Source organism: Pseudoliparis swirei, chromosome 4 (assembly GCF_029220125.1).
Source record: "Pseudoliparis swirei isolate HS2019 ecotype Mariana Trench chromosome 4, NWPU_hadal_v1, whole genome shotgun sequence".
Lineage (NCBI taxonomy): Eukaryota > Metazoa > Chordata > Actinopteri > Perciformes > Liparidae > Pseudoliparis > Pseudoliparis swirei.
In genome coordinates, this window is record NC_079391.1 from 13,099,859 (window position 1) to 13,126,822 (window position 26,964).

At 41.3% G+C, this 26,964-nt stretch overlaps 1 protein-coding gene across 1 annotated transcript; it reads left to right on the plus strand.

Moving 5' to 3' along the window:
* The first annotated feature begins 2,410 nt into the window (after nt 1-2,410).
* Nucleotides 2,411-26,620, plus strand: lmo1 (LIM domain only 1). The gene is made up of 4 exons (XM_056412826.1): nt 2,411-3,245; nt 17,310-17,523; nt 24,597-24,722; nt 26,109-26,620. The coding sequence occupies exons 1-4, from the start codon at nt 3,224-3,226 to the stop codon at nt 26,212-26,214; spliced, it is 468 nt and encodes a 155-aa protein (XP_056268801.1). The 5' UTR covers nt 2,411-3,223; the 3' UTR covers nt 26,215-26,620.
* The last annotated feature ends 344 nt before the right edge of the window (nt 26,621-26,964 follow it).

Genomic DNA, 26,964 nt, shown 5'->3' on the forward strand with positions numbered 1-26,964 from the left:
ACTAAAAGCATATCATTCAACATCTTAACTATCGGGCACCATCTCTCTACTTTTACAACACAGAGCCCCGTCAGTAGTCTGATTAAAAAGCACCATTCATCCCACTTAGCCAGAATACAATTAAGGGACATGGCTTTAAAAGCCCAGCCCTGAAGCCTCTCCCCATCCCACATAAAAGGAGCACTCTCCACTGAGCCTTGCCTGTAAATATCATGTTTGATATGAGGTTTTAATCTGCTTAGCCATTCTGGACTATAGAACGGGCTCATCCTCTCTCTGAAACCTCTGTCCAATGGCTGTGTGCCTGAGGACGAATAGGAACACAACACTAGTGCGCTATCTGATTAGGTGGGGTTAATTACAGAGCACTGTTTTGTAGTGGCTGCATTTGAGAGCTGCCCATAAATAGATGGGCATGGCTAATGCATGCTCAGAAATGAATTTTAATTAACTGTATCAGAGAGGCCCACTCAGGGGCTTGTTTGTAGTATGTACTGACCTCACTGTTGGATGTAGAGTGGGAAAGGGTCTCCACCCAAGACACCCTGTAAGAGGGGCTGAAGAGTTTGCCGTGGCCTACATGAGCCGCGTCTCAGAGACACACAAAATGTTGTTTTACGCAAAGGTAATGTGGGTAATTTATATTGATGAGAACATTGATTGAGAGCCACTCTGCAAACGTGTCCATGCCTTCACATTAGGATAGTCTCAGTTGGACACCTGGCCTCCAGCTACTCCACACTCCACTTGTCCATATGAGGATCAAATACCAGTGACACTTCAATATACATGAAACTTTCTCACCTACAGGATGCGGTATAACGTGTATACTCCTAAACCTTAGGTATCGAGTGAGGTAATTGTGGTAAATTCACAGATCCATCTGTTATTACCCACCCACCCCCCTCTTACACACAGACATACGCACCATATTCTCCCTCTCTCTCTCTCTCTCTCTCTCTCTCTCTCTGAACAGTCTTTATAAAGAGTTTTTTCCACATTCAAATGTCAAATGGTTATTTGAAGTCAAACCCTGATGATACTGAACCATTCATTCCCCTTTCATTTCCAGTTTTCTGTGTGATTGGATTAATTATGTGCCACTCACTTTGCTAGAGGTCGACAAACATACATTCTCGGTCATAAGTCATCAATCTATGTGACCGTGGAGATGAAAAGTCAAGCATGTCAGCCAGGAAGCTGGACAGAGAGGGATCAGGCCATTGATTTCAGGGCCAACCCAATCTCACCACAGCCTGCTGCCCTGAGATCTGAAATTATCCCTATGGGCTATGTACAGTGAGCTTTTTACCTTAGATGTGTGGTGCATGATCACATTATTAAGGTCTATAAAAAGTTATTTCAAATGCAGGGCAAGATAATTATCAAATAGAAAAGCATGTGCCTCCATATATTTCACTGTGATGACTAATTATAACAACAATGCAACATGTGCAACTCAAAATGGATATGAGGGTGTGATTATTTTTAGTTTACTTTATATATTTTATTATATATTTCATGTATGAATTGTATTATTATTATTTGTATTACGTTTTAACCCCCAACCCCAGTTCAAACAGATGTAATGATGTCTTCACAGTTTCACTGCACACTTGAGTGCAGATCTTAAAGATGCTCTTGATCTGAAATAGTTTGAGACTAATCCTAACTACAATCATGTGTTATTATTTGATTATAGAGTAGCTCATAGTAATGTGCAGCGTTGGTGCAAAATGTAACAGAAGGCAAGGACAGACTGAGCGAGCTCACACCACAGACGGCCTGCTGGCTGCTGACGAACCAGCATTAATGTAGCTATACTCCACTCTCCTAAATGGCTAATCTTTGTTGGATCTCACCCTTAATTGGTTAACAGTCTCCGCAGGGCAAGTGAAAGTGGTGCTATTTAAGGCTCCACCATGAAACAGCAACACTTTCATCTTGGCAATAACAGGCAACAATTATATTACCAGATTCAAAACTGAACCTTCTATCTACCCACTAATCAAAAACTCAGCCCATCTGTTGTGCCATCTCTTTTGAAAGGACTGTTTATCTGCCTGTATGATAACTGTGTCTGGACACTAATTAACTGCTAAATAGAGCACAATTAGATGTTATTTCTATTAAATTATACAGGGGAGAAAAAAAAGTATGGAAAGAAAAACAATAAGCACCTTTTATGTTGACTCCAACTGAACCAGGGACCGATGGAGCAGCATCTCTCTCTCTCTCCCCCTCTCTCTCTCTCTTTCTCTCTGACACACGCGCACCCGTGCACGTGCATCAATACAGCCTAACGTGCATGCGCTCTCTATCCTGCTATATCACGCACATTCAGACTGGCAGGCAGATCCGATTCGCGTGCGTATACACACACACAGACACACACACGCACACACTTTCCCTTAGCTGTGCTTTTGTGTTTTGTCAGAATTAATGAGAAAAGTTCCCTTGCCCTAGGGGTAATTAGTGTCCTTGGAGTTAAATAAGCTAATACTTAGACACCTCTGGCACAAGCAATTATGTTTGTGTATTGAATAATTGATTCAAAGAGGGGGGAAGGGCTGCTAATCAGATCTGAGCATAATGAATTGATTTAATTAACAGGGGAATCCGAGGGTCTCAGGAAACTGCGCGCATTTATTCAGTAGCAGCCGAGGCGAGCGCGGCACATACACGGGGAGCGAGGCGGCGCGAGTTTGCTTTTAGCAGTTGTCAGATTTGCAATTGGATTTGTTTGAATATAGTTGCTGTCTCAGAGCAAATGAGAACCAGAAAGAGAGAACATTCACAGCGAAGCAGAGCTCCGCCGTTCAGTCTGAGGGTCTGATCCGTCCGCGTGTGCAGAGTAACAGAGAGGCGACACTAGATTTATATCGCTTTTCATTGTTTTGCCTTTTTTATTCGCATGGAATTTATCGAGAGCTACCAACGCTGTTCGATCGCTATTTATTTGCGTTGCGCTTCAGTCCGGATAGGGGAATCTCGCCGCGTATCTCGCCGTGTTCCGTGTCTGAATTATTATTGATAGGAGGAGAAAAGACTAACGCGCAGACGGCAATTCGTCTTTCCAGGGTTTTTGGTCTATCGAGGCGTAGTCTAGTCAACCGCGCGTTTCAAAGCCATTTCTAGGAGCCGCTTGGAGCAGCGCGAGCGGTGCAGCCTGCTGGAGCCGAGGACGGATCGCCCGGGGAAGAACTCCTCGTTCCTCAGGACGATGGTGTTGGACAAGGAAGAGGGTGAGTACCATCTCCGGGTGTATGATGCTGGAACCTGCGGAGTAACACGGCCAACTACTGACATTTTACACGTTAAGTGTCTCGCGTCGCCCCCGGACTTTGCGCACCACGCAGCATCCGCTTTTTACCAGCTTTTCAACCCCATTTAGTCACCACAGGACCCGTGTTTTCGCGAAGCAGCCGGACTACTGTGGTGGCTTTCTGTACCGTGAAGTTGAAGGTTGCGCTGACACACATAGCCTCCCTCCTGCTAAACTGCTGTTTAGTTCGGAGAGAGTTGCATGTTTGTTGTGTCTGTGGCGTTTGGACGTGTAACCCCGGAGTTTGAGGATATACTCCACAGACGCTGCAGTGCATATGGCTCCTCTTTTCTTTCCTCCTCTAAGTGCTTTTTTGGGTCTGTGAAGTTAGCGAGGCAGCCTTTGACATCACCACGGGATGGGAGATGACAGCACAGGGCTTTTAACTTGATTGCAAATTATGGATAGCACCGCGCAGCGTTCACTCACTTTCCATCCAAATAGGCCTACTTGCATTACTTCTCTATTTCAATGTATTTAGGTTAATGGGTGAGGCAATCTAATTAATTTAAATGTAAATCAAACTCCTCTAATGGTGTCCCATTTTGGATACAAGTGATGCTGAGATGTGCTGTGCGTTTATCACATCCAGGGCTAACCGGTGCTCAGTAAGTATGCATGTGAATACAACATGATGATAATATTCTTTAATCAGAAGACATCTTGTGGTCTGAAATGAAGTTATTTTTTGATGCTTGTCTTTCTTTAAGAAGTATTTTGAGGGTTGTTTTGTTGACACCTGCTGACATGCACAATGACAACCTCCACTTGCCTTATATATGTATGTATTATATATGTGTGCGTTATTTCTCAAAGCATATTAGCCTTTACACATTTGAGTTTATCAAGGGCTCCTCCTCCAAAAGTAATGGATTCATTTGTAACCAATTTATATTTTAAAATGGATATTTCATATCTTTTAGCAGAGCATCCTTTCACTTACACATCTAAAAACCAATAAAGAGATTGCGGCAGAGACATAAATTGGTCTGTCTGGCTGAATCCATGTTGTGCGGCAAATGTACCCAAATTAACTCAACTGTAAATTGTCTCCTTTGGATGTCTGTCGAGCTAAAAGTTCCCTATATGATTCATGATTCAGATTGCTTTTAACAGTTATTGGCTAAGCAATATGGTAAATGTACAAGGTGATGCAAATGGCATTAGTGGGAAAGGATGCACAGGAGCATGTAATGCAGTCAATACTACATTAACTACTGATGCCCAATTACAGAACCAGGGAGAGTGGCTTTTAGGAGCATTAGGACTTGCAGAAAAGCTGAGATCACCTGCTGCTCATTGCCTAAAAGCTTCACCCTTTATTTGCTGGGCCCGACCAGCAGCTCCAGCATTTTGGCCAGGTTGTCAACAGAGCTGCTTGGATCTGGTCTCTTTCATTGTGGAGCCTCTTAGCGTTTATTGGCTCTAAAGTTATAGGCTTGTCAATTCAACCTTCTTGTCTAATGTATCCACTAAGTGCCTGCAAAAATACACGTGTGCATATGTGGAGAGGGAGGTGTGGGTCAGTGTTTTGGATGGACACATGGGTGTATGTGTATGATTACTGCCTGTTTCTCTTGACTGAGTCACTGTTATGCCTGTGTGTGTTTGTGCGTGCTGTTAAGTGTTCATATTTCAGTCCTTACGTGGCCCATAAAATGGATCTTCAGTGTGTCTGGTCTTGTGTTTAAAGCCTGCCATCCTGGCTGGCAACGAATGCTGCTGAGTGTTTTTGAACTCTGACTTCCTCCTGAAAAGTCTGCAACAATGTCTGCAACGAGAGCATTAACCAGAAATGAACCTACGTGACCCCTTATATGAGCTCCATTGAGACAATCTTCCTAAACCATTTACCACTGCATCTATTAAAAGTTAAAAGCTTAACATAACATTTTAGACAGACTGCCGGCAGTTGATTAAACTTCAAATATTTCTTATCTTAGCTTCTTTTTTCAAGTAGTTGCTCATACTATCTGTTGTGTCCGCCACAATGCACATCATAAACGTAACACCATCTCAGATGATGCACTCATTATCTAATACTATACACTTCCTGGCAAGGCACGGCTTTAGAGAGCGCAAATAAGGACTGCAACTATAAGGCAGACGCTGCTGTGTGCATAGTTAACGAATAGCAACACATGTACCAATTATGTGTCAACATTATATTTCACCCTGCAGATATGAAGGTTCCAATTTGCGTCTAATTTGAAAGGAAAAATCAACTCAGTATTTTTTTCCTTTTGTTCGTACAGTAGCAACTGCAGGAGAAGCACGCAGGTCCACACTGAAGGCATCATTTTTATGAACATTAACACAACAACAGTATACTCTTTGCAGACCTGAGCAGAAGAAATATCCCCTAGCTACTGATGCATTTCTGGTAACCTTTGCTTGTTAATTTATGATCCTGTTATCATCCCGTCCAGTGAAATTTGTACATTCATAAAGCATGTGATTGAAAAGCAACGCTTCAGATGAATACAGACTGGTGATCTGTCGGCTGCTGTAATAAAACTTGGGCTTCGGGCTCCGATTTTTATTTTGAAATAATAAGAATTGCTTCATTCTTTACCAGTGTTACCATGGTAATACTGTCTCGTAGCTATGCTATATTGATTTAGAAAGTGGACAGTAATATTTCTTTTGTTATTTGGTTTCTGAGCGTTGATTTCTAATTTCCAGTTTGAGATTACTTTTATGTTTCTTAAGTCTTTTCTCTTTTCCAAAGGAATACAATTTACTCTCCAGTATTTGCTATTTTCTCAGCTTATTGGTTTGCTCTTACTTCAAAATTAAACTTGCCTATTTCAAATATTGAAATGACGGACGTTTTTTATGCTCTGGGCCCTGAACAATATTACACATTGCTTCGTTTAATATTTCTTAAAACGCTAGTTTAAAAAAAAGAAGTTATATAACAGTCACCTGCATCACCTTTGCAGTACTTTTCCAATTTTATCAGGCACATAGATTGTCAAATGGGGCAGTTGTGTATTTTAAACAGTACCTTGTGTAACCTGTGTACAAATTAATGCATGAAAATATCCTTTTTTTAATGAGCAAACACATAATATATACCAAAACATACCCAATGAATCTTCCCTGGTACAGGTGGGATAATAACATTATCTACAGTACTCTGCATTGACATGCAACACGATTTTCGCCTTCAGTGTATCATACTAAAGCCGTCCTCATGAATTACCACATTACCACAGCTGAGAGTGTTTAATAGCGTCTCATCGGTTTTTGATATTACAAATGCAGAATTATTCACAGAGACAATTTTGTCCATCGCCACTCAACATCTAGATCCGTATCAGCCCTGATCGTTTTACATTCACGAGTTGTCTATCATTTTCTGTAATCTTAGTGGAATACAAAAGGTACTGAAATGAGACTTAAGAGACACATGTTAGCAAGCGCACCCACCTGCCTTTGATGTACATGGCTGCACTCATCGGTGAAGCACACAAACTCAATTATGCACTTTTGAACTGTAAGAGCATCCCTTGTATTACTGCCAGAGCCCACAGCCATGTTATCACTCAAATTAGCAAACCAAGATCTGTATCACATGCATCACGGGGAGCGGACGATCCCAGCTGTGTTGGCCGAAGTCGGACTCTTTATTTTTCCTCGTGTATTTTTTCCACTTCATGAAGAATTTCTGGTGTATTGTAGATTTGCGTGGGAGAACAGTGAAGGTTACAGAGATAAAGATGCCACATTCAACGTTAGATGAACAAATAAGAAACTCAGAGCCACAAGGGCATACACACATCAGTCCAAATGTTACAATGAAACCTTTTGCAAAAGCCACACATGTGCTGACAAGTTGAGATGAATCGTTACTTTAAACCCCCTTTGAAACCACCTTGGAGAAAGCCAGTGCCTTATCGCGAGCTCTGAGACAGATACAGACATGCACTGAAGTAATGTTGATGTGGCCCGGATGCAAAGCTATTGATGCGTGAAAAAACGAAACTCTAATAACCTTGTGAATTCTTGAGTTGATAAATATTGCTGTATTTATTAACACCATGTAATCCAGCTTTAGTGACAATGATCCACCATGTATAGCTTTTGACTTTAACGTTGAGGGAAACACATTAATTGATGCCTCGACAAACACACAATCACTCGTGCATTTTCCACATAAAGTTACTTATTTACCTGTCGACTTTACCTGTTTTTTGTTTTTTGTTATGCAGATGCACTCTGTAAAGCTCCCCCTTTGTTCTCTTGAACATCATTTGCCCTTTATTCAGTCTTATTAGTAAAGAAGACAGGAGAGATGGGAAGGAGCAATGACATGTAGCAAAGTTCTTGAGATGAGCAGATGTCAAAACTACAACGTCACCAGCTATCGTTCTTTGGCAGGTGTCAAAATACGCAGAAAATGTTACTGAAGAGAAGCTTTCATATTCTACCCTCACTGTTAAGATAACATGTCACCTGTAACACTTTGACACAACATAAGAAGAAACCAGAATGTGTATGTTTATTTAATTATTCATGTGTGAATTGTAAATCATAATTGCACTGATGTCATTTAATGGTTTATTGTATCTTAAAGTAATCCAGCAGTATAACAAGTTCCTTCCTGAAAATATCCGCTTTATAGCCAATACCTATATCGATGTTTTGGGAGTTTTAAAAATCATATATATTATCAGACAGATTATTTATCAAGATTACATATATACACACACTCACATATATGGAACATATATATTCCATATTTTACAGTACACACATATACTTGCAGTACTTTTTGGTGAACAAACTACGATGTAATGAAGACACGGTGTCTAAAACCTACTTTGGCATTACGTATTATTGATATATCTGTAATGAGCGGACAAGCGATTTATAGGGTTAGGTTTAGTGTGTACCTAAGTGTTTTTTCTGATGGAAGTAATAAGCTGTAAACGATGCTATATTTTGGGGTGTGGACATATGTAAAATGTGTTATGATTATAATTATAGTGTTTCATCAGCTTCTCATGGAATTCCCCAATTAAAGGCGAACATACGGAGCAATCCGAGTTGAACATCATGTTGATTTGAATCAAGTGTTGATTGGTTTGCACTAGTCTGTGGTAAATGTGGGGAGACACTTAGAAGAATACTAATAACACTGCATGATTGTAATGGTTGTGTTTAGAAGTTCAGCTATATGAACTAACCTGCTGTGTTCTCTATAGTGGACACATCACACAGGAAACCTTGCAGATTTCATATTTCCTCTTTGACAAAGCCCTACTTGTTGTTGCTGTGTATTTTCATTTGTTTTTGGCCCTGCCTGTGAGTGTGTGGCTCTGAGAATGACAGTAAAACACTCTGTTCTTGTGGATGCAAGGAGCAGTACAGCCTCTAGGGGCTGCTAGTGGGACATTTACACTTTCAGGCTTGTTTCACTGTACATATCTTCAAACATCAATCTCATATTCCATTGCAGTTTTAGCTTTGGTTAGAGCCGTCTGATATTTGTGGATCTCTGACAGAGCTCTATAATGAGTTTCCTTTCTCATTTCTCATCCATTTCCTTCTTCAGGTAATGCAGGTTTATCGTCATTGGAAAAAAAGGTTGTTCAGTGCAATGATATGTGAACTTTACAGGAGTTAAACCACACGTTGTTTTACTATTATTGGATAACTGGTAATGTGTTGGCTTATAACTTGCAGGCCTTCTGTTTTCCTGCATGTTCACATGCAACATGTAGTTCTAATCCAACTTCCAATTTAAAATGACCTTCAGTTGGATATTTTTTTACTTAAACTAAATACCGCATCCATTCATAAAGTCCTCCTAAGAGATTATTTTTGTGCGTAAGAATCCAGAAAAATATAGGATGAAGGCTTTACACCTTCAGCTATAACAGCTATCTTGTTGGTAAATAAAAAAGCCTGCACCGCCTTCTCTTAAATAAGAGCCAACTCGCTGAGAACTAATCTCTTATTGGATGACCTTCAGTAAATAAAATCTTAAATAGCTAATTAAAGTCTGTGATTAAAGGGGGTAGTTCTTTCTCTCTTAAAGCTACTAAATTAGGTTTGGGATATTGAAGTTGCTGATTTAATCAGTGCTTTACGACGCTGCTTGCAGCTACAAATACAGAGGCTATTGACAGCGGCCATCCACAAACATTCCCACTGAAAACAACATGAACAAAATGTGTTTCTAAGACCTTGGACCCCAACTTTCCAAATGTTATATCATTATATCTAGTTGAATTACCATTTGACTTGAGCCAATAGCAATAATTACTCCTTTAGAAATAAGGCATGGTCTTTATATTATGAGGTAATATGAAAGTGTTATAAGTAATTGATTAAAGCAAGCCATCTTCATAATGAAACACCAAATGTCATCTACAATATTCCTCTCTTGGGAGATTTAGGACAAGCTGTGATACATAAGACATTTAGTTTTCCACACAATCTTCATGGAGATCTCTCCCCTAACTGCACTCAACCAACCTCCCTCATTACTTACCCCATCAGGTGTGGGAGTAGGTGCTTGAATGACATTAGAGGCCGGTGCTGCCAAATAACTGCCCCCTGTGGGGAATTTGCATTATTCAAGATTAAAGAGCCTCACACAGTGCACCACAGTATGGTGTTCCTTCTTCCCTTCCATTTGAGACACACTGAGGACCCTGAATGGCACACCTGTCTCCTGGCATATCCTTTGAAATAATAAGTGGCAGTAATTGCTGGGGAGTGGGGAGGATTTTGTACATCACTTCCTGACCTCATGAGTGACAAAGTTTAGAGGGCTACATGTGTTCCTCTCCAAATGCATTTTTAATGCGGACTAAAAGTGTTTGTGCATTATTCTGTCCCGGATGGAGGAAGGTGGCTGTGACAGGTTTAACGATTTGATTTTCTAGTATATTTTATGTCAGGAATCACAAAGTGGCAGATAAGATTGCCTCGCATATCAATATTTCAAAGTATACCGTTTGAGAATAGATGGATGTTGCTTTTTATTCAATCTCAGACTATTGGGGGGGGGGGGGAAGTAAGTTAATCTCGCTTTTACTGGTTGAGGATTTAAAATGAAGATGCATTCCCCTTCTCCGTTATTGACAGCTTGTACCTAAATGAAAAATGGTGGAATGGCAGGTTTCAAGGACTAAGCACCTCAGAGCAACAGCCGACAAAGCCCAACACTACGCCAAAATGTGATTGGCTCGATGCAATACCGAATCTCCTTGTTGTGTCAACACTCAGACAGTCCTCCCTCTTTGAGAGCTCTCTTGGGTTTATTTGGGGTAACCCCACATGATAAACCCATGTCTTTTTCTCCTCCTCATTCATCTTACTCCCTCACTCTCATTTCCAAGCCCATCGCTCCCTCTCTCACACCATCTCTGCTGTTGACAGCTTACCTTGCAGAGCTCTAATCTCACCATACTACTGAGCAACCAAGTGTTGGAACAAGTCGCCTTCTGTAATAATTTTGAAACTCTGCCAGTTTCATGTCTTAAAAAAAATAGAAAAAGCTGCAACGAATTTAATTAGAAAGCTGTTGCATATCTCTGTGATACATTTCTTTTAATTAACCCCATGTGAATAAATTAAAAATAATAGGGGGCTGAAGAGTGTGGAAAAACACCCTAATGAAGTTTTCCGTTAATTGGGATGGAGTCTGGTGCCAAACCACAGTGAGTAGTGAGCACCAGGAGCTAACAATGCCTTCTGTAAGCCTCAGAAAAGAGCCCAGGGCCTTCGTGCTGACTTCAAGTGTGAGAAATGCACCTCTGACGTGATGGAAATGACCGTGGGCTGGGAGAAAAGGCAGTCCTGTTCCAGGCTGCTCTGCTGAGACTCCCCATGACGCGCTTGAAGCCCGGCCAGTGTTATTGCAGTCCTAATGCGGCTGACTCATTTGGAGCGGATCAGGAGTAATTATGGTAGGGAAAGTGGCTGCCGACCGTGGGGGTCAGGACACTTGTAACATGTGAAAAGAGCAATTATTCCAGGAGACAAAACCTTCCCTTATCCTGGGCAGTGCCAGGGTCAATGCAAGGGACGCTGGACTCCATTTCACCAGGGCTTATTAGCCACAGCAAGCTGCAAAGTTTGAGAGAGTTCATCTTGTTAATGAACAGTCCCCTTCTCATCCGCACTAGCCAGGTCTGCTTTCTCTCCCACTTACTGTGGGTGTTAATTATGTCATAATCATAGCATGCATACAGTCCCAGAAAACACCTTACAGACCCCAGCATTCATACACAACCATCTGGAAATGTACCATGCCGTACAGTAACATAGAAGGCTCTTCCAGCAAACTATAAGAAAACAAAACAGTCAGTGTGAAATGTAATATTGACTTGGTCCTTGTAAGAAACTACAGAATTTGAGCGTGAGAGATTGTGCTTCTCTTCGTTCGTGCGTGTTCATGAATATCTTTTACTTTTCTCCCCACGTATGTTTCAATCTAAGAGTAGATTCGTGGTTCACACAATGAATCACTGGTGTTTATTTTGTTTATCTTTCAGAATTCACTCATCAGTCTGCTTTCAACTGGCATGTGTATTTCAGCTGATGCTATTAGCAGATGTCTTGTGTTTTGTCTTGGCAATAGGGAAACGGGTCTATGGGCTCAATTACAGTGATGACGGGCGCAGAATGAAAGGGGCTGATTCATGCACACAATGGCACGACATCTGCATGAGATCCCCATTAACCTGAGTGGCAGACACCTTGGCCTAGAGACAATTTTTATTTGCCATTTACTGTGGTGGGTGAAATGTGAAAGAGTGCGGCCCTGCTGCTTCTGAGATGCAGATTAGCTGAGCATGTGGGTAATACTGTGCCAACATAGTATTTTGGATTTCCCACTGTCCTGCATTGCTCTTTTTGCAATAATATCATTTGATTAAATGTAGCTTTTAAGATTTATTTAAAAAAAATCATTCAGTCATGCAGTTGGCTTTTAGTGGTTGAGTAACTTGACCATTTATGTCTGGTTGTGCAGCAGTGCTTTTAATTAGTGATGGTGATGATGATGATGATAATGGTAATAACACTTATTTCAGCTAAATGCAATCATTTGGTAATATAGTATCTAATTTCCCTGAGCTTCCCACTCTGTGTATGCACCATGCTGGTGGCTTTTTCGCTGCAGCTGGGAGTTGGAATTATAGGGGCCCCTGAGAGGAGGCCCACCCAGGGCCAGCTCCCACCTCCTTGAAAGCCCACCTCCCTTCCCATGTGTCAGGAAGGCCGGGAGTTTCTCTCAAGATCCTTTACCTCCCCATGAACCAGCAAAGTCTGCATCACACCATGGCACCATTGCTTTTAATTGATCAAAAGACATAACAAAACAAAGAATTAACTGTCCCTTTGGCCATTAAGGACGAGTGCCTGTAAGAGCAGCTGTTCCACTTGGATCATGTGGTGTAGCGATGGATGCTATAAAACTGACTCAATTTCCTTACAATTTGTTGTATGGTTTTTGAAAGGTAACATGAGAATGATTTGGCAACTATTTTGCTCAGTAATTAATCAGTTCTCAAATGTTTTTATTTTCATATGCTTGTATATTGAATATCTTTCCATTTTGACTGTTAGTCGGACCAAAGAAGCAATCCAAAGATGACACCTTAGGTTGTTTGATATTCTTTCACAGTTTGATACCAAGCCAAACTGCGGACTGGACCGAAATACCACATCTTGCCCCTGTGGTAAACTGATTGAGAGAGCCTATGAATACAAGTATGGTGTAAAATAACAGGATATTTTCACTTGTTTAAAAAGCAAATAATCAAAATGAATCCAGAAAATAATTGGCAGATTCATCAATAATGAAGATAATGGCCAGTTGCAGCCCTACACACAGTAAAACGATGTGATAGGAGGGAGAGCAGAAATACAGAATGTGAGATCGGCTGACTGTTGCTTTTTTTGTGCGATCTGAGATTGTGCACAGAAACCTGGGGCTAGACCACATGGTGCTTCAAAAGCATAATGAGTTAATCCTGAAGTTAACTGCAGGGAGTCTAAAATGGGGTTTGTGATCTCTTTTCTCTGTTGTTTGATCCAGTTATCAGTCTGGCTGCAGGATTGTGTACAACCAGAAGGCGTGAACACATTGTGTTGTTAAGACATGCAGATAAAAAGTGAATTCTTCCAAACCTGCACATGATTAACTCTCTTCAAGTAAGAGCATGAGAGAAATTACCTGATATTTGAAACTAATCCAAGTTGATAAAAACAAGTGTATTATTAATGTATTGTTATTTCCTCTTTCTGCAGTTGATGCAATAGTTGAAGACAATAACCAATCTTCTTTCGGCATGACATGACAGAATACGTGGTGGCTCAGCGACTAACACATGTATACATTTCTGTACGTAGCATGATCTGCAAGCATCAACTCAATTGTTAGCAAAAAAGCATTTTAGTGACCATGATGGGGGGGAAATCAAATCATCTTTCTTTTCACACACTCTTGTCCTGTCTGAGGGCTTGTGATCATTGTATTCGTCTAATTTCAAACATTTCCTCGGGGGCTTGAAACAGCTTACTTTCTTTGAAATCCTTAAATATATATCCAAAAGGTTAGAGGACTGATGTGATTCTTTGATAGCTGTAAAGACGGAAGACTAAATGGGGTAACATAGAAATCGGATGCTATCTTTATAATAGAAAAATACATGCTCTGACAGACTGCTTGGTCTGAGAAAAACTAACTGTACATATCCTTGAAAGATACAATCTTAAAGAAAGTAGCTGGATGGTGGGAGGGGAAGATGACAGGCTTTGACACACAGTACTAATGGCAAATTAAATTCCCTCTCAGGAAGCATATTTGGCAGGGCAAGTGCTGTCTCTCCACTTTGAGGGGTAAAATGCATCCCTTGTTGGAGAATGAATTGTGATGTGGAGAGGCATGCTTTTGGTGACATTAAATGACACTGGAAGGTCAGTGGCACTTGTATCCGTTAAATGGATTGGATTAAGTGGAGGCTGCTTCCTAGTCTGCTGCTTCCTTTCATAATGCAGCTTTTCTTTCCGGGAGGTGGCAAGCATGGGACGCTCTGTTCTACTCCACAGTTTCACATAGCGCCGTGAGTGGTGACAGGTGCAAGAAAATGTCTCGTGGCATTAAGGGAATTGAAAAGACATTTACTTTACACACTCATTTCTTTTTTTCTGTCACTGCTCTTTGTTTAGTCGGTTTGAGCTAGTGCTTGCTACGCTACTATTAAAGCTGTTTTCCAGAGGCTGCTTTGGTGGAAGACATCAAACTTGTGTTTCTTCCCTGCAGTAGCTTCAAGAAACACATCAGTTGAATGTGCATACTGGTTTCCCAGCGGACGTTAGGCATTCCTCCATTGAGACATCTCTGCTACAGGCAGAAGCACTGAAGGACCAGGACCACGCATGAAGATGTGAGTCAGACTCACCGCAAACAATGTCGTCATTTTGATGATGCTGAGCCGGGTTTTAAACTAAGTGTGCATCTAATAGAGGGGTGGGCACCATGCAGTAATTCCAGGATAGGTTAAGCTTTGGCCTTTTCAAACGTGATGTAAAACACAACACGTGATGTGTTTATGGTGTGTGGCAGGTGGTGGTCTCGACCAATTAGGAGTAGTTCACTTTAGGTGGAGGAACGACCTTTTTGTATAATTAGTTCTCTTATTTAAAGCAAAGATTTTGAGTAGAATAACTAATTAGGTGTCAGAAAAAGGCAAATTAAAGAATGTTGTGATCCCCAAGAGAATTTCAGCAACTCCTTTCTTCATCTTTGCCAAAGCTCTGAAGCACACACACACACACACACACACACAGACACACACACACACGCCTCATTAAGACTGTTTTTAGTTATGTAGAAGTCTGTCAGGCATACCTGCAGAGAGCTCCCCTAACAAGCCATGAAATGCAGGTAGAAGAGTCCACCCTTAACCAGTGTGGATTGAATTTGAAGCTTTTTAGCTTCATTTACACTGAACATTGGTATTTATAGCAGGTTTTGTGATCCTAATGCGCCGGCTTCAAGGGGTCTGTTTTGAAGAGGGAGGGAGGTGAGGGAGCTAGAGGGCAGGTAGAACACTAATTGATGGCTCCCATCACCAGCACCGGACCAATTAGCCTCAGCTTTCCACTTCTGATGAAGAAATATGACAGCTCAACACCACCAGAGCACTTACTGACATATAAACCAAAGACATACATTTGACTAACAAGCTCTCCTATTCCTTTCACCTCTTTTATAAAAGGGGAAATCCTAATTATATTACATTCATAGCATTATTGATGTGTAGATGGCCAAAAATTGCAGAGCAAATCTCTGTATCCAAGAAGGTACTTTGTGAGTCCATTTCGGTGTGTGTGTGTGTGTGTGTGTGTGTGTGTGTGTGTGTGTGTGTGTGTGTGTGTGTTTGAGATAGAGAGACACACTGAGAGAGAGAGAGTGTACAAATATTTCTTTTAAAAAAGAGGTATACGGTTTATGTGAATGAGAACTGTCTTGGCAGGTTCAGCAGACAAAAACTGCTGAGAGTGAAGCAGTCTCTTCCTACCAGCTGATGTTGTGTTTAACACTGAGCAAACCACAGAAGTCACTGTAGAAGGGCAGTTCAAACTCCAGAATGACCCTATTCACACTTAAAAACACTGTCGCAATTGTGCATGTACTTCATTGCAAATTAAATGAAAATAAAAAAACGTGTATCTGGTTGGGACTAAATCTACCTGTGCACATTTTTAAAGTAAAGCAACATTAAAGCAGTGACATTATATATAAACCCCAGTATAACATGTCTAAAATGGGCCTTTACAGATACCCACACATACAAAATGCTGGCATAACCCCCTGTGATGCAGAGTGTCTGGTTGTTTTTTTTGATCGAGAGAGAGAGAGAGAGAGAGAGAGAGAAATGTGTTTTGAAAGTAGAGTGGCAAGTGGCGTCCACTGTGTGTTCTTTTAGATGGATCAATAGCTCAGTGTGTGAGAGAGTGTCTTAAGAGCTGTTGTCTTGTGCTTTCAGCTGTGGCAGACCTGTTAGTGCTACAGAGGGGAGCTGCGCGCCCCTGCCTCTGTACCAGCAGTGGCCTGAGGGGGGCTTTTAGTCCAAACACAAATGTCAACCACACATAGACTATTAGTGTTTAGTGCTGTTATTAAATGGACTTTATTTGTCCTTTAGGAGGCTAAAAGGCGCGCTTAAAGGGGACCTGCGTGACAGCAGGGCAATTTGCTAGTTTGGTAACTTAGGCGCGCTCGTTGCAGACACATGAGGACAGATAAGTGTAAAAGGAGGTAAGGCTGAAATGCTCTGAGTAGGGAACACTGTGTGTGTGTATGTGTGTGTATGTGGTTTGTGTGTGCAAATGTGTGTGTGTGTGTGTGTGTGTGTGTGTGTGTGTGCGTGTGTATGTGTGTGTATGAAACACCAGGAGTGAGTGTATGCTAAAAGGCACTTAGGCCATAACATATCTCACTGGGGTCTGGTAGCAACGTTTTTGTGGTCAGAGGCTTTTTAAAAGGTTAATGTTAATCTATACCAAACAAAGCCCATGAGGAGCTTTTACAGCTGTAGACAGTTGAGCGAAATAGTCTTTGATGAAATGGCAGGTAAGTAACATACTGCGCAGCTCTCTGTGAATACCACAGTAAGCTAAATAAACATTGTGTCTTGTCAGAAATACACAAGCCATGCCCCTTCCTCAGAAACCTGCTGCAAGTGATCATGTAACTGTTGTATTACAGCATGTTCTTAGTGGAACGAGTAAGTCATGGCGTTGTAGTCCAATGTGCCCTTTGCGCCTATCTACATGGACGGATGTTTTCTTTAATGCATATGAAGCAGGTCGGCCGTGTGCTGTGGCCACGCGCACGGCCAGGCTTAGACGCCTTGAGAAGCAGCCAGCTTATCAAAAAGAGAACAGGAAAAGTCACTCGTGTTCCTGGGCTGTAAATCACGCATGGCTGTTTGTCTCCTTATCACTACAGGTGTGCCGATGCTCTCCGTCCAGCCCAAAGGGAAACAGAAGGGGTGTGCTGGCTGCAATCGCAAGATTAAAGACCGCTACCTGCTCAAGGCCCTGGACAAATACTGGCATGAGGACTGTCTCAAATGTGCCTGCTGTGACTGCCGCCTGGGGGAGGTGGGCTCCACCCTCTATACGAAAGCCAACCTCATCCTCTGTCGCAGGGACTACCTGAGGCAAGCAAGACACACAATCACCTCTTTCCACTCACAACAAACACAAATGCCATGCCATGGCAAGAGCTCTGTGACATGAAAGAATCATAAAGAGTTTTTTCTTGCCTCTTGGTAGCGTTTGCTTTGGTTTCTCAGTGTGTGTTTCCTGTGTTTTCCATTCACAGAAACACAGCTAAAGTATAAATCATTCCCCAGGGGATGCTCCAACACAAACATATTCCATGGGCAGAAAAAAAACCTAACATCTGGGAATTTTTCGGAGCTGTGCGTCTACTTGAACAAAAAATTAATTCTTAATACTGTACAAAATTATTGTGCAACCATCAAAGGATGAACCGGTCTGTCGCTGCATCCCAATAATGCACAGTCACAGTTTGAATATAAAGCAAGCAGTGGGTTACATTTACAATAGCTTGTTCTCATAGCATACATAACATTTAACATCTGTCAATATCTGTTCTTGATGAATTTTAAAGACATTAGGAGCTACTGTGGAAAAAAAAAAAGCAATAACATTTGAATTCAATGACAATTGCATTATACATACAAACCCCGTCATAAAGTCTCACTGCTACTGACAATATATTTCTATTAAGTTAAAGTTCAAATCACCACATGTTTGTTTTTACTGCTTTTCTAATTTTCATCATAATCTTTTCATCCACACAGAAGACTGTCCTGAATATACAAGCTGTAGGTTGAGAGAATCCTCTAGGCTTGTTGCTTCAACAGTGTCATTGGCTCTGGATACCCCCCTCCGCCATCTGCTTGTTAAATTAAACATGACCATTTCCTGGGCGTTAAGTCACATTCCCAATGAGATCCTACCATTTATCTGTCGGGGAATCCCCCAGGGGCTGATTTAGGGATGCCGGTGCCCTCGGCCCGCCCCCCTTCTAAAAGTCCCTGTCCTGCGCTGCCCTCCCCCTTTTCCCTTTTCTCTCTGCCTACTTGTCTCCTCACTGATACTTCCAGCTTATTGCTGCCCACAAGGTCTGTTTCAGTTTAATATTCTTATTTACAAACATTCAAAACAGCAGCTATCATCTTGTGACTCTTCTAAAAGCCAAACCAAAAAGAACCTTAATCAACTTGGTTTTCTCCCTCCCTCACTCATGGATCTTATGACATTTAACTTACATCTCAGCTCCTCCTCTGACCTGGACGAAGCCCGCAGCCCACTTGAGAGGTGCTTAGGGACGTTACGTTGAGATAGGCCATTACCATCCATCAGTTCCCACCCACACTTAATGCTTTTAAGATGCAGTGAGAGGTCCGCTCAGACCTGATGTTGCCCCTAGAAGGGGCAGATGGTGCGGATGAGGTAATAATAAATGGGCAAAAGACCAAGAGAAGGCAAAAATGATGAAGCTCAGAGTTTCACTTGGTAGAATACATCTGCTGAAAGGACATCAACCCCAACCCCCAAGCTATAAGTGCCTAACTGGCACTGTGAAGGGAGAAGGAAAAGCTTTCTCGCACATTAGACCGGCATGACGTGGAGGTCAGAGACGGGTTGAAAAACTGAGAACGACAGATGAAATCAAGAGTTAGGAATACTAAAATAAGAATAAAAAGGAAAGATGAAGAGAGAGCTTTCTGTGCTCCTCTGTTGCCCCGGATTGCCTAATGAAATCCATCCCACTCGCTTGCTCTTCAGCCTGCGACAAATGCAGAGTACTTAATGGCTAGAGATGCTTGAGATGAATTCTATTATGGAACAAATTAAAAACCCTTGCCTTGCACACAGAGAACAGAGTATTTGAAAGTAGGTGATGTAGTCTTCATCCGGCACCAGTTTCCTTTTCATTCCTTTTTTCTTTGTAGTAAGACGAAGGCTCCACTCACCTGCTGTAATAAAGTTAAATATGTGCACTGAATTAGCCTCCTGCACTTCATTAAAGAAAAGCGGCTGGATCAAACACACTTTGGTTATTTCCCCGAGTTTGGATCCCTGCCATGCTCACATTAATTATGATAGGAGCTCCATCTGTGATTGTCCTTCAGTGGCATTAGCAACTTATTGAATGCACTCACGCTTTCCTGAATCTTACACTTCAACACATACACACACCTTAAACAGCGCCCTCCCCTCCCCCGCCCTGAAAGCCACTGCACCAACATAAAGTTCAGTTTCTATTATCCCTGACTTTCACTTCCCAGTATCAAGAGAGGTTTTTTATCGACTTGGCCACACTCTTTCATTATAAATGAGAATAATAGATTAATTAGGCGTTTCCTTTATGTCTAAGGCCCGGGATCGCACCACTTCACCAGAGGGTTGACAATCTAGTCATGGTGTAATCATCAGGACTTGAAGCCTGAAATCATTTAATCCTTTATTTCATATATTAGAGAGGACATAATAGTCATCCACTTATCAAAATGGGGTATAATTAACTGTAAAAGAAAAACGTTTTCAAGATAAGGAACATTACAAGTTATCCACAAACCGGTGAACTAGCAGGGCGAAGATAGCTCCATCTGGATGTGACTGTTTTTCAAATCTGTCCTCTCCTTATTTATAGGAGGTAAGACAATTCCTCTCCTCCCTTAACAGTTGCTCTTCCTTTCTGAGCAAGATAGAACACAAAGGTTTACACTTTCAAAAAGACACCACTGTCGGGGAGGGTCAGAACATGCAATGCATGCATTACCACATTTCTCTTTCATCAAATCTGATTATCTCTGTGCATGCTGTGAAGGGCTCAGAGAAGAGGTAGAAAACTTTAAGAGCCGCAGCCCAATCTGGGAGAAGCAAGACAGAAAGGCGGATGATGCACTGTAGGAGCTCCACGGGTTTGAAGTTGGCAAAGCAGCAAGTTGAAAGAACTTAAGAAGGCTCTTGTTTCTCTGAAGAGTGATTGCAATGACTCAATAACAGAAGCGTCTTAACATTCTTGCCACCCACCTCTGCTCCCGACCACCCACATCAGCACACATTTTTAGCTACTAAATAGGAGCTCTTTTAAGGAGTACAGATTGTTTACAGTTCCACTGTGTTGAAAATTCTACATGTTGTCTTATGAGCTTAGATAAGAAGTCATATTGATTATTTACCCCGAACTGCTTATCTTATTTAGGGTTGCGGGGGCGCTGGATTCCCAGCTGACATTGGGCGAAGAAGGCGGGGTTCATCATGGGCTGGTCGCCAGTTTATCACAGGGCACATATAGAGACAGACGCTCACATCCACACATACGGGCAATTCAGAGTCCAACTGACCTGAGCTGCATGTCTTTGGACTGTGGGAGGAAGCCGGAGAACCACGCGGACATGGGGCAAACATGCACATCTGGGGATCGAACCCAGGCTCCTCTTGCTGTGAGGTGACAGTGCTAGGCACGGTGCAGCCCCAGACCTTGGAATAGGCTATGCAAAATAAATGACTTAAACAAAATATACATATTAAGTTACACAACAAGAGACTATGCATATAATTAGATATGAGCTACAACAATGATGACTATGGATCCCATTATTAAAGCCTGTAATCTGAGAGGGACTTTGACATTTAATTTTTGAATATCATATTCATTATTTAAAACACACTATGTTAAACTGCCGTTATTATAGTAATCAAAGTCATACTAATGTCATGTATGAAAGTTAACTGAATATCATGGACTGCTGGTCACTGGGGCTCTATGATATATTTCAGTATATTACTAAAGTTACTATCTTTCAGCCCTACTAACTATAATGTACTATAAATCGGATCATATAATAACAGAATAAAGATGATGACTTTTAAAAGTTCCGAAAAAATAAATAGCCTGCTTCCACTTTTTCATGCTGTTCAGAAATCCTTCACAGAATGTCTCACGGGTTATGGAGAGCAATCCAAATCTGCAATTGATTGATCATGAAAACCCGATGAGCTCAGTGTATTACGAGCAACACTCAACAATACTCTCATATTTTACAGAAACCAACCATTCACGCACTGAATAAATAGAATAATTTATGTTGAATTTTGTTCTCACTTTCCTTTTGAGAATACTGATTCATTTAATCCAGATGACCACAAAAATGGAAGTGCATGAGCCAGTGCACTCCTACAATACAGGACATTTCTGCATAAAGCCTATTCAAACTTTTTTTTTTTCAACTAAAATCTATTGTAAATGAAATGAATCAATGTTTTTAATCCAGTGTATATTGCACAGTACATACTATGTATGGTTTGTATAGATGAGAGCATCTCTATAGATGTATAATCACAGTATCGTCCATCCTTCAGCACAAGATGACCTCGTCTGTCCTGTTCATGTGGGGGCTCCCGCTTTGCTTTCAAAAGCTTGTATCGACCTAATTGCGTATATCTATTTTACTTTATATTCTCGGATCTGACAGAAAATCCTTTGACCTTTACATTTTCATCTCAATCATGTTTTGGTGTGAAACATTCATTGCTTTCTATACTGAGCTGTTTCTCACGAGACTGCAGCAGCAGTGGTGCAACTCCGGTTGCTTTTAGCTTCCTAGGAGCACAGAGAAGAGGGTAATGTGTTTGAACAGTTCTCTCAGTCTGTAATCTCCTTTTACCACAAGGAGTCCAATTAAGCCATATGTTGATACCACGCTATAACCCAGAAACATCAATTGCTGGCTGAAGAACTCTGATTGGGACCCTTTCTTACCCTCCAACTCTTAATGTTGTGGTGAAGATGGGAGCTGTGCCACATTTCTGCTGGTGATAGTAAACCACAAAAAAGATAAGGAAGTGGGGTTAGCATGGAAGAGGTTTATCTCTTCATGATTGGAAGACTCTGGGAGACTCCGAGGAACCAGTGTCAGTTAAGAGAACGTGCCCCACAGTCCTGTCGCTTCATTCACACTGTGCATCCACCTAGAAGGTGCGAGGCCTCTGTGCTATTAGCAGAATACTTTTGTCTCACTAATCAAGAGTGCTACCGACTATCTTCTGAAGATAACAGCCTCAGCACAAATTAAGGGCCAGATCTAATAAGAACATGGTGTGGACTAGGTGGAGATGGTGTTGATATGGATATTAATAGTGAGGTAAACACAGACAAATGCTTCAAAAGACCTAATTGTCTCAACAAAACAAAGAAAAGTTATTTTACAATTCAATGATGACATCGTCGGGGATATTTTCACAGACTCCACAAAGCCTCTCCAGAGCCATGTGTATATTGGAAGGTTGCCCCTTTAAAATGTCATGACTTTTTTTCGAAAATAAAAGAGGGTAAGCAACTAATCAGATCTGTTTCTTCCTGCTGAAAGCCTTTGGTATATTTGCATCATTTTTTTTCCGAGGTACAAATTATAGTAAGTGTAATAGTAATACTGTTTGTATTTAGACAGTTTTTACATTTCTCTTATTTTGAAAGTCAATCAGATTATCCTGTGAAGTTTAAAGCAATCCTTATGTTTCATGATAAATGGGAATATAAATGTAGCTGAAAGGTAAAAACTAGCCTCAGGACTCAGGAGGGCCACACTACTTTGGTTGGAGATAGACCTTCCCCACCAGGCGTTTTCACAACCAGTATTTATCAAGTCAGCACCATATCCGCAGCCCAGCGGGGTGTATAAGAGAAGGGTTAGAATAATCCTAGGAGCTTTTACAGGTGTGTGCATGTCAGACTCTGTAAGTGGCCAAGGCTTTCTGGGCAGTTTTTAGCCTCATTTCTCTGAGGGGGAGAAAAAGACATCACCATGTCACCCTTCAGTCAAGTAGAAAGCTCAGGTGTTGTGTGAAACCTTGAGCAGACCCTCTTGACTGTCATGATGGATGACACGAGGTGTCAGAGAGTGGGTTAGATCTAACAAGGGTAAATAATTAGCCTTAATTGTATGACAAAACCAAGAATCCCAGGCTGCCAAGAAACCCTACATGCTGTAATGGAAACAAGAAGCACTGCAGCACTGATATTTAGTAAATGTTTGGATCCATACACAAAGGAGAACAAATATTTGTGTTGCAGAATGTCCCATAAGTGGCAGATATCTACTGTATGAGAACATGCAGTGTTTTACAGGAACAGTAACCAGTTGTAACAATATCTCTGTTTAACCACCTGTGAATCTCTCTCATGGAACATAACAGCCTCTGTTTCTGTCTCTACTGCTCTTCTGGGGCAGTGGCCCCTAATTAGAAGCAGGGCTGCTGGATATGTTTCCTTTAACAAGGTGAAAGCAACTGAATGGGACTAGCATAAACAAGGCAGAATATCAACAATGTGACTCCTCTGTCTGAGCCCTACAAGTTTGGGGGGAAAGTGTTTAACATACTGTTGGAATGGCAATCTGCGGTTGCCTTATCCCCTCTTGCAAAGCTGCGAAACGGTTCTTCTCTTCCTGCAGAATATATAAATCTGTCTGTGCTTCAGAATCTCCAAATTAAACAGAGGGGCAGGCGCTTAGAAAAATGAAAATGTAAATCAGACTGGGGGAAGCATTTGAGGTTTTTTTTGCTTTGAGGAGGAAAGAGATCTACACCAGTGCCTCCTTGCTCTGTTTGTGACCTTTATCATGTGGCTCCTATAAGCCTAAACAAGCCGCAACGAGTCTATTCACTGTGAAATATTTAGTTAACTCTTCAAGGTTACATCTCCCATCAGGGTCTAATCCTTGTAACAGAAATATTTTGAACTTATGACTACATCATAGAATTTAACCACTTGTGCATAAACCCAGCTGGCTTTGGTTGACGAAAGGCTTCATTAGGTATTTTTGTTATGAAAGAAGACAACTTTAAACAATTTAAATGTTTGCTTCAGACATGTTTTCATGCTTTTTGCAATGTGCTGGGGGGGGGGGGTTCTTTGAAGAAGGAGATTAAAACCATGTGATTGTTTTAATTAGATAATTAGCCAAGAATTAGGATCTATAATTGTAACTCTCATTAACAAAAATACCAAGTGAGTGCTGAAAAAGATTTGTGCATTAGATTCGAGGTATTATACGACTTCGCCCTCTTTTCCTTTCCCTTGCAGCATTTTACTTCTATTGTTTTTGCAGTCAGTACGTTTTTGTTTACTCCGTTATTGAATCAAGGTAAAGGGAAGGTGGGCTAATCGCTGTCTGTGCTCTCTGTCTTTCAGGCTCTTTGGTACGACGGGGAACTGTGCAGCCTGCAATAAACTGATCCCAGCTTTTGAAATGGTGATGAAAGCCAGAGATAATGTTTACCATTTGGACTGTTTTGCCTGTCAGCTTTGTAACCAGAGGTAAGAATGGGGATCATAACTGCGCAACATTGCTTGTAAAAAAAACTAATAAACAAACAAAAAACATGAATTCATTGTTAAAAGGCCCAATAGCTTAACTATTAGAAGCTATTGAAAAATCTTACAACAGTCTAGGGAAAAACAAAGGTGGGGATTGCTTCCTGTGTTGTAAAAATAAAGGTTGCTGTATGACATTTGTAATGCCCTGCTAATTATTTTTGATAGTGACACAGTGCCAGCAGTTTGTCTTTGTTTGTGGCTACATCTGTAAACCTTTAAGCCAGAGGGATGCAAATGTGTCTCTCTGTTCTTCAGTGTGCAAGGATGTATAGGAGCTACACAAATAAAGTCCTCCAGAGGTGTGTTGCATCATAAGGACCTTAACAGGTGTGAAATGGTGTTTCCCTGGTGATATGATCTATTATGAAATTGGAGTGAGCACTAAGCCCATGGTATGATACACATATAATATGACATACCCAAATATTGCTTTTTTCCATTAATATACTGTCAGTAATGGCACCATTCTGGGAGCAGAGTGTCCTTTGCATGCTTGTCAGGGGTTCTGTGACCCGGTTCCTCCACACAGCAAGCCCATTAACCTTCAGGCCAGATTCAGTTACCATAGTGAACACCTGCTATAAGGGAATTATGACTGCAGTCTCTCTCCTCAGCTGGCAGACATGAAGCCTGGCCTCATCTGGCATCGTATTGCCATGGCCGTGACTGTTTTATCAGCCCGGCTCATTACTGAAGCTAAGCTAAGCTATGCTTGGCTATATTCTTATCTTCACTACCCTTCAGTCACATTATGGAGCTGTCTCCACTGTGTCACACAAACAAACAGCGGCACAGAGAGGAACATCAGTAGGGCAGGCTGCTATGTGTTATTTGTTCCTCCTCAATTGACTTCAGAGGAAAAACATTCCCGAGCACTGGAACCAAACTGGTGTGTGTGTGAGAGAGCTAACTCGATGGCAGAGGAAAGCTTGGAAACACCTGTGGTGCCAGCGCCTTTTTTTACCAGGCCGGGGAGAGCTGACCTTCCTTTTATCGGGTGCCAGTGCTCGTGTCTGCTTTCTTTGAAATGATTGTGTTTTAATCCACTTTTATTTGATGGCACACAGTTATGATGACCATCAAAGCGGTCTTCGAATCTGAGGAGGCCCAGTATCAGGTTGTGTTAGGCAAAACATCCCAAACCTAATGTGTGCAAACAAACACAATCATCATAACCTGCTGATCCTAAATGCAGCATCTTCACTGCCAGAGTAGAGTCAGCCAGTCAACACACACACACCCACACTACAGCACTTTGTCATAACCAACAGTCATCTTTGTGTTTTTAACAACAGTTGTGCCTTTGTTTGTTTTCTCTGCCAACAGGTTTTGCGTGGGGGACAAGTTTTTCCTAAAAAACAACATGATTTTGTGTCAAATGGACTATGAGGAGGGCCAGCTGAATGGAAGCTTTGAGACACAGGTTCAATAGTTAGAACCTCGTGGCAGCAACAATCGGCTCCACAATTTACACACAAGATGGATGTTCTGCTGCACTTGGAGAAAGACAAGCGTACGTCTGCTTGCCTGCAATACTTTTTAAGACCCCTTTATCAGTCCCTAAGGACTCTATTGTAAATGTTCAACTGTTCGCCCCTCCCACACCCCAACACTGAGCAGTTACACATTTTGATGTACAGTTGTGCCTGCTTAGCTGAGCACTGTATTGCTTGTATGTTTTGTGAAATTTGTTTCCGGTTGGTTTAATTTTCCTTTTAGAAATGGTTCATTGGAGGGTATGTACAGTCTGTTTTCTCTGTATATATAAACTGGAACATTTATTTTATGAAATGTAATGCAATTTTATTACTAGTGTGAATTAAAGATTCTTAAATGTTCATAGTGAGTTTTTTCTCTTGTACCAAAACCAAAGTTGTTGGAGGAAGTTGGCCCATGTGTTGATATGTAATCATGTATTAAAAAACAGCAATGCTAAAAGTAAAGAAAAAAAAGCTTTGCGAGAGAAAATATATTTGAAGTATTTCTTCAAAACATGATGAATCTAAACAAGTTTTATTACATTTTACAGTTCTGATATAATTAGAAATGCTGTTTAAAATGAACTACATAAGATTTTATTTGGAATAAAAGAATGCTTCTCCAAACCGTGTTGTTGTGAGCGTGCAGGTGTCATGAAAGCGAGTGTGTTAAGCTGAGCTGCTCTCCGTGATTCATGCTTCAT

What these genes read in the sequence shown, in the direction of transcription:
- lmo1 (XM_056412826.1), top strand. Translation starts at nt 3,224, where the DNA reads ATGGTGTTGGACAAGGAAGAGG. An exon ending in GGTGTTGGACAAGGAAGAGG is followed by an intron (nt 3,246 to 17,309) that starts GTGAGTACCATC and finishes TTATCACTACAG; the next exon opens with GTGTGCCGATGCTCTCCGTC. An exon ending in TGTCAGCTTTGTAACCAGAG is followed by an intron (nt 24,723 to 26,108) that starts GTAAGAATGGGG and finishes CTCTGCCAACAG; the next exon opens with GTTTTGCGTGGGGGACAAGT.